Below are 12,684 nucleotides of genomic sequence, written 5' to 3'. Positions count from 1 at the left end.
AAATGTGCACATGTGCACACACACAAACCATTAGAACTAATAAACAAGTTCAGCAAGTTTGCAGAATATAAAATGAATGTACAAAAATCAAGTGTTTTTCTATACACTAGCAATTAGCAATCTCAAAATGAATTAAAATTCCATTTACAATAATATCAAAAATAAATTATTTAGAAATAAACAAAAAGTGCACTGAAAACTACAAAATATTTTGAAATAAGTCAGAAAAGATTTAAGTAAATGGATCACTTGAACCTGGGAAGCAGAGGTTGCAGTGAGCCCAGATTGCACCACTGCACTTTAGCCTGGGCAACAGAGGGAGACTCCAAAGAGCCAAAAGAAAAGAAAAGAAAAGAAAAGATTTAAATAAACTGAAACATATCCTATGGATCAGAAGATTTAATATTGTTAAAGTGACAATATTCCCCAAATTGATCTACAGCTTCAACTCAACCCCTATCAAAATCCCAGCTTGCTTTTTGGCTGAAATTGACAAGCTGATTCTATAATTTATATGGAATCTCAAAGGATCCAGAATAACCAAAACAATATTGAAAAATAAAGAACAGCGTTGGTGGATTAACATTTTCCAATTTCAAAACTTACTATAACACTGAGGTAATCAAGCAGTGTGGCACTGTACAGCATGTACATTACAGATCAATGGACTAGAATCGAATGTCCAGAAATAAACCGTTATGTTTATAATGAATTACTTTTTAATAAGGTGTCAAGACAACGCAATGGGAAAAGAATAACGAATTCAACAAATGATGCATGGACAACCGGATACGCATGGACAAACAAACACAATGAATTTGAATTCTTTTATCGCTCCATACATAAAAACTAACTCAAAATGGGTCACGGATCTAAATGAAAAGCTAAAACTATAATAATCCTAGAGGAAAACCTAGGAGTAAATCTTTAAGATCTTATTGTAGGCAGTGGTTTCTCAGATATGACCCCAAAATCACAAGCGACAAAAGAAATTGGACTTAAAATTAAATACTTTTGTGCTTCAAACATCATCAAGAAAGTGAAAACACAACCCGCAGAAGCAATAAAAATGCCTGTAAGTCATATATCCGATTAGAGACTTCTATCCAGGATATATAAATAATGCAATTCAATGATAAAAAAGATAAATAGCCCAGTTTTCCAAAGAGTCAAGCATCTGAATATACATCTCTCCAAAGATATACAGATATCCTGATATCCAATAAGCATGTGAAAAGACGTTCAACGCCATTTGCCAGGTGCACAAACCCAAGATAGTATGAGGAGATGCTATAGGGACTCTGCTGCTTCACAGACATGAAGCGTTGATGAGAATGTAGGCAGCCGCCTTTGGGGACTTCACATCCCCGCCGCCCCACGCACGGTGCGCTAGTGTTTAAATTTAGCCGAGATCATGACACGCGACTGTGTGCCCGTCAGACCCCGCGCTGCCGGCGGGGCTAGGGGAGGTGGGCGCCAGGAGTGGGCGGGAACCTGGGGGTCAGGCCCCAGCCGCGGGAAGCCGCCCAGGAGCGCGCAAAACCTCCACACCTTTCCAGGCATTTGCCCGCCGCGATTCAGAGAGCCGACCCGTGACCCCTGGCCTACCCTAGACAGCCCCGCATGTCCAGAAGTGGTGACCCTGTCCCGCCTGCCTCCTGCAACCACTGGCTATCTCCGGGCCTGGGCGCGGTCTCGGCGCCCGCCTGCCCCCCGCCAGGATCCGCAGGTCCAGCCAGTGAAGAAGCCGGCGCTGAGGGAGTCTCTGTGCTCCAGAATCCATCCTCAGTATCAGCGCTGGGGTGGCCTCCTCCAGGAAGCCCTCCTGATTCTCCCATGGGTCGCTCCTCCTCTGCAGACTCCCGGAGCACCCCTGCTCCAAGTACCGCAAGTGGCACTGAGAACTTGGGGAGAACAGAAGCTGTGCCTAGATTTCTAGGGAGTCCCCGCAGCTCCACCCCAGGGCCTACAGGAGCCTGGCACTTGGCGAAGCCGAGGCAGGCAAGCAGGGCAAAGGGTGGAAGCAATGCAGGAGAGACCGAGTGAACGAATGGATGAGGGATGGCAGCCGAGGTTGCCCCAGTCCCCTGGCTGCGGGAACAGACACCTCGCTGAGGAGAGACCCAGGAGCGAGGCCTCCTGCCCCGCCCGAGGCGAGGTCCCGCGGAGTCGGCGCCGCGTGAAGAGTGGGAGAGAAGTACTGCGGGGGCGGGGGCGGGGGCGGGGGCGGGGGCGGGGGCGGGGGCGGGGGCGGGGGCGGGGGCGGGGGCGGGGGCGGCCGGGAGCCAGGGGCCAGGCCGGGGCGGGGCCGGGGTGACCAGGGCGAGGGCGGGGGCGGGGGCGAGGGCGGGGCCGGGATCGGGGCCCCGGACCCGTGGTGGGAGGAGGCTGGGGCGCCAGATGCGGACGCCTGGACCGCCGCGTCGAGGCTCCCCGCGCTCGCTGCTCCCGCGGCCCGCGCCATGCCCTCCTATACGGTCACCGTGGCCACTGGCAGCCAGTGGTTCGCCGGCACTGACGACTACATCTACCTCAGCCTCGTGGGCTCGGCGGGCTGCAGCGAGAAGCACCTGCTGGACAAGCCCTTCTACAACGACTTCGAGCGCGGCGCGGTGAGCGCTGGCGGGACGCGGGTGGGGCGCGGGCTGAGGTGCGTCCGGGACCCGGTTTGGACGGCAGAGGCCTGGGCGGGGGCGCCGAGGGCCCGTCGGGGCGGCCCGGACAGGGCTGGGGGTGTCTAGGACCCTGTCAGGGCGGGCAGAACTGCGGTGGGGCGTGCCCTGGGCTCCCAGCGGCCGGTGGGTACCCTGGTGGGGAAGCGTCCAGGACCCCTCGCGGCGGCCGCGACCCGTGTGGGAAACGGGAGACTTACCGCGTGCCTTGTGCAAGGCGCCGCACGTCTCCCCTGGGAGGAGAAGGCCCAAGGTTTCCTCTCCATTTCAAGATCTGGGCTCCGAGGCTCCGGAGCCCCCTTCACTGGACCGCATTTCTTGTGCCACCTCTTCCTCAGGTTCCTTCTGCAGGTCGCACAGGGAGGGAGAGGCAGAGGAGTCATGCTCACAGAACTCTGAGGGCACCTCTGAGCAGCCAGCTGTGAGCCGTGGGGAAGGGTGCAGGTCAGCGGGTCCAGAGGCCTGAGTTCCGTCCAGACATGACCACCAGCTCACTCTACCGTCTTTCTGGGCCTCAGTTTCCCCAGCTGTAAAATGGATGGTTGGCTTCAGTCTGGTCCATGAGTCATGGGTGAGCCCAGGCCCATCTGGTGGCTCAGACGGCACCTGGGCAGCTTACATTCTCAGGACAGGCCCCAGAGGAAATTAAAGGGAAGGAACAGAACCCAGGCCAGGAGAGGCCTTTCCTAAATGGAGGGGCTGCACTCCCTCCCAGCAGAATGTACACCAAGGAACATTTCTACGCTAGGTGTGAGGACTCGGGGGAGCCCTCAGCATATGGAAGCTAGTTCCTAATGCTGATCTGGACCTGAATTCCAGCCCCACGACTCTTTTCCACGAGTATGGGCAGGTCGCAGTTCTCACTGAGCCTTTAATGAAGTGCCTAATCCACTACCTGGCACAGAGGAAGCGCTCCATAAATGACTGGTACCAGACATACTGCAGGTACACAGGGAATATCAGTTCCCTTCCAACCCCACCCCAGCTCCTAACTAGACCAAAAAGATTTAGACTTTACCAAGCTGCCTTCTCACCATTTAGTTTACTATTTGATCAAACTCTATGAAATTGCTCATAATGGACAAATACAACTGGCAAGTTCATGTTTCAACTGATTACTCTTGGATAAAATTTGTGTTTTACGTGTGCAGAGCCTAAAGTAAGTAAAAACTGCCCTTTTTCTGGATTCCAAGCTCTCCATGGGCTCGATTCCTATCCAGGAGCCTCAGACCCTCGCTGTAGCACGACATGGCCCTCACGCCAAGTTCACTACTAGCAACCTGGCTTGAGCTCCCTTCAAGAAGAGTTAGGTGTTGCCCCAGTCAGGAAACTGACCCTGAGGACTGCGGTGCCCTGGAGTTAATGTGTCATCCATTTAGGGTGATGGCACCCTCTGCCATTTCTGGCACACCTTCATTTACTTCCGTTATTTCATGGATTCCCCCACACTAGGGGAGAAGGACAGGGTACAGACTACTTCCCCTTTGTAAGTCCCCCTCCCCGTTTTCCTCCACACATCATAAGGTTCGAGAAGCACAGGCCATTGGTGTGCTCACACTGCACTGCACGGCACGTTTCCCCCTGGAGGGGACATGCTAACGTGGCCATAGCGGGCTCTTCGGACAAAGAGTGAAGGCACTGTTTTGTCCACTATCTCCCTCTCTCGGTCTGTCTTCCCCACCCTGAGAAGTCATTCAAATGACATTATAATTAAACACCTCAGCCGGAATCCCAGGCGAAAATTTCAGGAGAGATTTGCATGTCACATTTCCATTGGGATGAGAGGGCTATAAGTCAGGGGTGGGGCAGGGGGCGGATGGGGGTGGGGGCTACTGCAGGGTGGGGAACCAGCTAAGGCTGAAATTTCCTTGAAAAAATCAGCTTTTGAGAAAGTTCCTGTTGATGCAAAGTTACTCCACACTTTCTCTTGCCCGGCCCAGAACTACTTCCTCATTCTCCCAGCTTGGTATCTGTAAAGACAATCATCCTTTTTGGGTAAAGGTAAAAGAGAAACCCTAGAGGAAGTACTTGCTGAGAAGACAAGGTTATCCCATTTTACAGGGAAAAGTGTTAAAATCTGTATTGTTAACAGTAGTAACGATAACAATAACAATAAAGGTACTTCCACACAATTTAATCATTTCCAAGTTATTGGCAGGTCAACACCCCCCTCCTCCGGGGCATAGTTCAGTCGAATAATGGACAGGACTGATTTTTTTCCTTGATAAAGTGAGTCACAAGTCCCTTGTTATTCTCATCAGAGTTCTGCATAGTGATTCAGTCAGGACTGGGAATCAAGTCCTTCGCAGGTGGGATTATCCTATAAACGGTTGTGTCTTCCTTGGCTCCTCACTGTCTGCTGGAGAAAGCCGGGATCCTATACAGAATGGCCCTATTTCAAGAGGCTAACCCATGTCTAGGCAAATTTAACAAGTTGATTTGTTTCTTTAACTCTGTAAATTTAAAGTAATTCAGATCGGATACAATAACTGTAACAGATCTGAAGATTTCTGAGAAATCTTAGTTGGCCCATTTCATTCCATGCTGGTACTTTTAAGAAAGCTAAGGGCAATAGCGTAGTGTTTAATATATGATACTTGAATATGTTCAACAAGTGTAGAAAAGTGTTATAATGATTCATACTTCTTAAATATAGTGAGTGAGTATTCTTACATTCATGAAAAATTAATTCTAGAATACCTCCTTCTCGTGAATGGGAATATATTAGTGGAGCATAAATATTTCTTTGTTATGACCCTCAATCCATCTCTCATCTCCCAGCCTCCCCCTCTGAGCCATCTTTTCCCTACATTCTGCCCCCTTTTCTGCCTCCTCTTCCTTCCCCTGCTCCCAGTTCCCTAAATGCCCCCCATTTCTGCTCTCTGCCCTACAACTCTCCCTTCTTTTTTGCTCTGAATTTTCCTCTACACTCTGTCTTCCAGCCACCTCTCAGAGGCCCCTTCTGTGCTCCCTCAATCTCCGGCTCTCTGTCCCACATAGTCCCCCTTCTCTGCTCCTTGGTCTCCCTATCCACTGCCCCCATCCCTCTCTCCATCTCTTGTTCTCCTCAGCTCTTCCCCATAGCCTCCCCCTCTCTCATCCCGAGTCTCTGTTTTGACTGGCCCCAAATCTTCCTCTCTGCTCTATAGCTTCCTCCTCCCACAAGCCCTTCATTAGTCCCCCTCCAAGATGGGTAGTCTGGGGGTGGGGCACACATCCTTGCTTCCGCAGAGAGATCCGTCTCCCTGTCCCAGCAACAGCAGAGATCTGATGAAAGACAGATGAAAACTTTCCTAAAATGCTGATAGAAAGCTCACATGAAAACTGACCAACTCACTCTTTGCCGAAATATTCAAAAGCTTTAAAGCTACATATCCAATAAAAAGTTAAAAGCAACAAGCAAAGTCAGCAAAGTGGCCCCTTGTGAAATGAGGCCGGTGAGTTGCAGGTTTCCCTTGTCTGTCTCCAGCATCTGCACCACCACGCCACCCACTTCTGTCCCAGAAACTGCGTCCAGCCTTCGTCCTCCCACGTGTGACTCCCCCGGGGACCCTGCCCTCCCAGTTCCCCACATCTGAAACGTGCTACCCATGCCTACCCTCCTACTCACCTGCCCCCTGAAATCTCATCAGCCCCCAAAAGCTGCCTGAAATACCCTCTCTTATGAAGCTTTTCCCTTCCTTCCATGCCACTCCACATTGCCCCTGTACACTCCATCCAGGGTACAAACCAGGGCTCAAAGCTGGGCCTTCTAGCTTCTGGTTCAGGGCTTTTCTCAAGATGTGGCCTTGGGGAACTGTGGGAGGAACCTGGGCTTGGCCATCACACAGGTGTAGGTTCTGATCTTGAGGCCACCATTGCTCTCTGAGCCTCAGTTTCTATCTGTAAAGCAGGATAATCATCCGCTCGGCCATTCCCAGGTCCAGTGCTTCCTGAGGGCCTGTTGGGGGGTGTCCACTGTTGATAGTGCCCACCATAATTCAGTGTGTCACCTGAGAATTTAATGTGTCACAGCAAATAGACAAATATAGCATCAGCCCAGTGTACTTGGCCCAGAGAGGAGGGAGGAAGGTGGGCACTGTAGTTCCACAAACCTTCCAAAGATCTTATTTTGCAGTTTGACACATGTGACCCTGGTATTTTCCTGGGGGGAGGCCTTTCTCTATCTGTCATTCTTCCAGTAGTGGCCCCTGGGATGTTAGAACCACAGCCATCAAGCTTTGTCTTTTACTTCCTGAGTTGGGTCGAGGCTGGAACCCTCTGCCCCTTGTTCACCTCTGATCACATTCAGGCCTGAAGCCAGCACCAGGAAAGTGGCTGGGCTGGCCATAGACCAGCCAGACTGCAGGCCTGGCCCCCTCCTGCTGTGGAAGGCCCCGTCAGATGGCAGATGGAGTCCTTGTAAATCTGCCTAGTGATTTCACCCCAAGTGAAACTCAGGGGCTCTCCACCAGGTGCCTGCAGGTATGGGTAGGGCAGGGGGCCGGGAGTGTCCCAGTCCCCTGTGACTGCACCACAGGTGTGCTGGAGGGTCACCCCACTGTCCACTCCCTCAGAGAAGCTGCTCAGTCTCTTCGTGTGGGTCGTCACCCCCAGGTAGACATCGGGCCCTCCCTGTGGGACCTGCCCAGTCCTGGAATGCCTCCTCAGCCCATCTCCCTGCCCTCTTAGTCCAAGGTACTGGGAGCCTCCCTCCCATGAGAGTGTCCCTGTTGGCTCCTCCCGCCCCACCCCAGCTTTCCTGGCATCTATCCCCTGGGGACACCTTCCTCCCTCTCCAGCCCCTCAGAGCCATAGGAAAGCTACTTCCCCTGCAGCAGCCACACTCAGACCAGGCCCGGGCCTCTGGTGGCCGCCCCTCAGTCCTCACTGCACACAGACTTGCTCTGCCTGCCCCACCAGCACTCAGAATGCCTCCCACTCTCCCTCTGTCCTCACAGCCCTGTCTCCACCCTTTCAGGAGTTCCTTCTGGGCTTTGAGCGAAGGAGTTTGAGGTCACAGGTTCAGTTTCCTCCTCCCATGTGTGCTCGGGTTACTCGGATTGGCACATGTAGTCATGAAGTGGCCGTGATGCAGGAGCCCATGCTAGCTCACAGGTGGTGCAGGGCCTGGTGCCCTGCAACCCCCTGGATTCAGGAAGGGGCACCGGTGGTTCTGATGCACACAACCAGTGGCCTGTGCCTCTGGAGAAAGGAGGCCACCCAGGATGGTGTCATTTCGTTTTCTCAGTGGTCCTGCAAGTGAGGGGTATCTCCCTTGGGTAGATGAAGAAACAGCTTCAGAGAATGAAGCAATGTGCCCAGGCCATCCAGCTAGTTGCCTGAAGCTGGGATGTGAATTCAGAGCTCCAGACCCCAAGACCCACCCAGCCTTCTACCCCTCACTGCCCTCTCCTCACTCCTCGGTGGGATCAAGAATCTCTGTCTTGGCTCACAACCTGCAGCTGAGGCCTCTGTAAATCCCTGTGGCATGCAGGGCCTGGCGTGGGGCAGGCCCGACACGTATCCAGTCCTGGGCCACTTAGCCCCCACTCTGCTCCTCCAGATGGGCCCAAGCCCCTGAGATGCTGAGACTCCTGTCCCATCAGAACCTGCCCGCCCTGTCCATGATGGGCGAGGCCTTGTGTGTGGCCCTGCTCTCCTGAGGACAAGCTGTGGCAGGAAGGCTTGCTCAGAGGTGGCAGGTGAGGCTGATACTCTCCCTGCAGGAGGGGCATTGTCGTGGGGCCGAGGCTGGTCCACCTGTGGCTGGACCCAAGACATGTCATCCCAGCACATGGGCCTGGCTCCTCTGTCATCAGAAACTGTTCTTAGGGCCTCTGGCCTAGACCACAGAGCACAGGGAGGAAGCTTCCGCTTTCTGACCACAAGCGTCTGGCCTCAACGTCAGCCACCCCAAACTGCTCACAGTGTTCAGAGCCAAGAGGTTTGTGGAAAACACTCAAGTTCCCATTCCTCTTAGGAAGCCCTCCAGGGGTCCTCCTGGCAGCTTGGAGGCTGGGCATGGAATGGGGATGCCTGCGCTCGCACAAAGGATGATACCCCTCGCCCTTTCCACTTTGCCATCATGCTGAGAACTCTAGGTTCTGCCGCCAGGGATAAAGTTCAAGGGTTGATGAATCTGACTTAGAAAGTGCCTTGCAGGGGCCAGGCACAGTGGCTCATGACTGTAATCCCAGCACTTTGGGAGGCCGAGGCAGGCGGATCACTTGAGGTCAGGAGTTTGAGACCAGCCTGGCCAACATGGTGAAACCCTGTCTCTACTAAAAATACAAAACTTAACCAGATGTGGTGGCAGGTGCCTGTAGTCCCAGCTACTTGGGAGACTGAGGCAGGAGAATCACTTGAACCCTGGAAGTGGAGGTTGCAGTGAGCCAAGATCGAGCCACTGCACTCCAGCCTGAGCAACACAGTGAGACTCCACCTCAAAATAAAAAAGAATATGCCTTGGAGGGCATCGAGTCCGGGGCTTTCCAAACCTGCTGGTCATCAGAATGCGTGATGCAATGCCTGAGCCTCTCATCCCAGCTTCCTGTCTGCCATCCATTGCTGCAGGGACAAAAGCCCTCCAGAAGCTATGGCTGTTGCTTCAGAGCCACCCATGTCCTGGAAGCAGGAGCCTGGCAGGGAGGGGGCCAAGCAGCCTTGTCCCGGAGGCTTGGGCAGCTGCGCTGTACACAGCCTGGGGTGGTGCCTTCTAGCTGCAAGGCCAGCCTCACCCTGCCACCAGTAATGCCACAGGTGCAGCCAGAGGTGCTTGGTCTCACTGTTCTCTGGGCATCACCATGCAGCTGTGAACTGCAAATGTCCCAGGACGACTTGAATCCATGCGAGCTCCCTGTATCTAAGCCTCACCATTTTCACTCACTTATTAGCCCCACTGAAAACTGGAAAGAGAGGAAGTGGCTATGATGGAAAGACCTGGGGTGGGACTCCAGTTCTGCTGGCAAGTGGCAGAGGTGGGAGTCACTGAGCCTCGCTGTCTTCATCTGTGGAAGGGGTCGTAACTCCCCTGCACTCCCAGAGTCATTGTGGGGATCCACTGTCAGCAAGCCCATCTCCAGTTGTAAAGGCCTCCCACAAGGCTATCCCATGTGGGGGCAGCTGCGGACCCTCACTGGGCACAGCCTTGCAGGTGCAGGCATGAGTCTGGGCGTCTCCCCATCCTCCAGCCTGAGCTAAGTGCAGACAACAGACGTTGCCCTCTGAGCAGCACAGCACCAGCTTGGCTCACTGGATTCTCTCTCCTCAAGGGCAGGGCCCAGGGTTTGTCCATTTCTTTCACCCGCCTGGGTCGTAGCACTGAGCCTTGACAGGGGCAGGCCTTCAGTGAATGGCTTGGCTAAATGAATTCAGGAGTTCACTTAAGGTGTTCATGAAGAATCTTGGCTCCATGAACTGTAGTGGAGGCAAAACTCTACCTCTTCCCATTTCAGCTAGGTCTCAGAATCGGCATAAGACAGATTCATGGGCGAAAGCATACAGATTTCTTTAATACAAGTTGTACGTGGCATGGGAGCCCTCTTAAAAAGTTGAAGACCCCAAGAAGCAGTTAGAGTCAATCCCCCTTAGATACTGCATTGAATGAATCGTCGTGAAACGTGATAAGGCCAAGGGGCTTGGGCTAGGACAGGTAACTGGGCAGGGAAGTGACTCGGGAGGTAAGGGTTCATTGTACAAGATCTGTTAGTATGGATTTCCTTTGGCTTCAGCTTCCCAACCTTGATGAAAAGAGTGTTACTTTCCTTTTGGTATAGGGAGGACATCTTTCACAGGGGACTTTCATCTCCTGCTTCTAAGAAACAGCACGAATGTCAGAGTATCTTGCACCTGCTGTTTTTTTAAGTGCTTTTCATTCAACATAGTCCCTGTGCCACAGCAGCATACTTTGGGGTGACAAATTCTCAACACCTCCAGAACAAAGGCTCAGGAGACCACGCATGGCCTGATTGCCTGGTCTCCTTCCCAGGTGGATTCGTATGACGTGACTGTGGACCAGGAACTGGGCGAGATCCAGCTGGTCAGAATCGAGAAGCGCAAGTACTGGCTGAATGACGACTGGTACCTGAAGTACATCACGCTGAAGACGCCCCACGGGGACTACATCGAGTTCCCCTGCTACCGCTGGATCACCGGCGATGGCGAGGTTGTCCTGAGGAATGGATGCGGTGAGCAGCTCAGGCCCTTTCTGCCCCGGGCTTCCCAAGAACCGAAAGTTCTTCCTGTCCTCAAAGCACTGTAGTCATAGGAGGAATGACACTGCTGTGCAGGGGCGGGAAGTGGGAGGGCTCTGCCCTGTGCCTCGACGCACCTGCAGGAGGTATGACTTTCCTTGGGATTCTTACAAGCCCCTGAGGGTGGAGCGGGTGGCCCCAGGCCTCACTGTCATCATGTCCTCACTCTGCGCTACAGTTCTACAGGGGAGGTTTGTGCCCCTCTTTTTGTCAGTGGGTAACTAGGGTCCATACAGGCAGATACCTATGGGACATGCCCCTGGATGGGCACTTCTCTAGTTGCCAGGGTGTGGCATCACTTTCTAGTGCATAGCCTGCCCTCTGTGAGATCACAGTAGGGCTCAGGCAAGCTCGGGGTGCCCCATGTGGGCCTGGGGAGGGAAGGGGTGGACAAGGAGCACCCCAAGTGCCAGCTCTGAGGGGCCATGGACAAGCCTGCAAATCACAGTTACCAGTTCTTCAACCCAAAGTCTCACCTTTCGCTGAAAGAAGAACCTCAAATCTGTTCCCCTTACTAAGATGCCCAGATGTGCAGACCCCAGTTAGGAGGCCATTCTTTGTTAGGGACACACAGCTGACCTGGTACAGAGCATCAGAGACGCAGGCGTCAAGGTCAGCCAAGGCTCCCTGAATGAACCGTCTTGCATACCCAGCCTCCCAGTGTGCCTGGCAAAATCCTACCTCACTTCGAGTCATAACCCTTCGGCTTGCTCTCAGTTTAAACCTGGAAAGATAAGCCTTCAAAGGCCAGGCAGCCACCATAATAACAAGAGGAAGCCACTGCTTCTGCCATGACAGCATCAAACTCTTTCTCTTTGCCAAGTTTCCTGTAGCTAGTGTGTTCTTCACGAAGTTTGGTGGGGTAAGTAGGAAGAGATGACTGTTACCCCCATTTTATAGCTAAGAAAACTGAGACAAAGGAGAAAAAAGTTATTCTGTACCTGCTGTTCTTAAGCTACCAGGTCACATCCCATCGTTTCTGATGTGGAATTTGACTTAAGAAACCAAATTTCCAGAATATTTCTGAACAGGGAGATAAGAGGATTTTTGTCCCCCTACCTAATGACAGGAAAAAAATCACAAAGTTCATTTATTCTTGTGGTCGACAGAATGTGGAAGGTTGTGGACAGGGCACTTCTCTTTTTCTGGTAGTTAGAAAATGCTGGCTCTGAAACTCCCTCCTGCGCATCTGCCCAAGGTCTCAGTTATGAAGCCCTTCTTCCTGCAGACCCTTCAGCTCATCTTGGCAAAAAACAGATGGTACACTAGGATGAGGGTTTAAGAAAGGGGCGTCACAAAGGTGTGGGCCCATGTGCAGAGGGACCATGCAGAGTGCCAGACCATCAGCACCACTAGTCCTGATGCAGGGGGAGGGGGAAGGTTGTGGGAGTAATGCAGAAGTATCCTGGAGACAGCACCCTTGGAGGAGCTGCGGCCCTTAGTAGAAAGGTGCTGGGGAGTAATTGGCCTCTCCTTGCTCTACACATTCCCTCCTTTCTGGTCAGAGTTCCCAGTGGAAAACCCATTGAGGCATCTCATTCCAATCACTTTCAGGGACAGCACAGGTTGGAGGGTGAGCATAGAGAAGCTGTCTAGCAAGTTCCATTCTCTCTACTGCTGTAAAACCAACCTCCTTGGTAACTTTAAACAGCCATTTAATTTTGTTTATGCACTTGCAGGTCAGGAATTTAGGAAAGGCTTCACTGGGCAGTTCATCTGTGGCCATGTAGCATCAGCTGAGGGGGGTTGGGCCTTCTTCTGTCATGTGTCTGGCACCT

The 12,684-nt window shown here is 52.7% G+C and overlaps 1 protein-coding gene across 1 annotated transcript in view; it reads left to right on the top strand.

The window, feature by feature from the left end:
• The first annotated feature begins 2,366 nt into the window (after window positions 1-2,366).
• Window positions 2,367-12,684, top strand: part of ALOX5 (arachidonate 5-lipoxygenase) — a 70,221-nt gene continuing 59,903 nt past the window's right edge. Inside the window, exons 1-2 of the mRNA XM_054503444.2 lie at window positions 2,367-2,612; window positions 10,642-10,840. Of these exons, the coding sequence (XP_054359419.1) occupies window positions 2,463-2,612; window positions 10,642-10,840 (349 nt within the window). The 5' untranslated portion in view covers window positions 2,367-2,462. The remainder of the gene's footprint in view (window positions 2,613-10,641; window positions 10,841-12,684) is intronic.

This window comes from Pongo pygmaeus, chromosome 8 (genome assembly GCF_028885625.2).
Source record: "Pongo pygmaeus isolate AG05252 chromosome 8, NHGRI_mPonPyg2-v2.0_pri, whole genome shotgun sequence".
In the NCBI taxonomy this organism is placed as follows: Eukaryota; Metazoa; Chordata; class Mammalia; order Primates; family Hominidae; genus Pongo; species Pongo pygmaeus.
The sequence above is the reverse complement of the archived record's forward strand: the minus strand, read 5'-3'. Positions and strand labels throughout refer to the sequence as shown.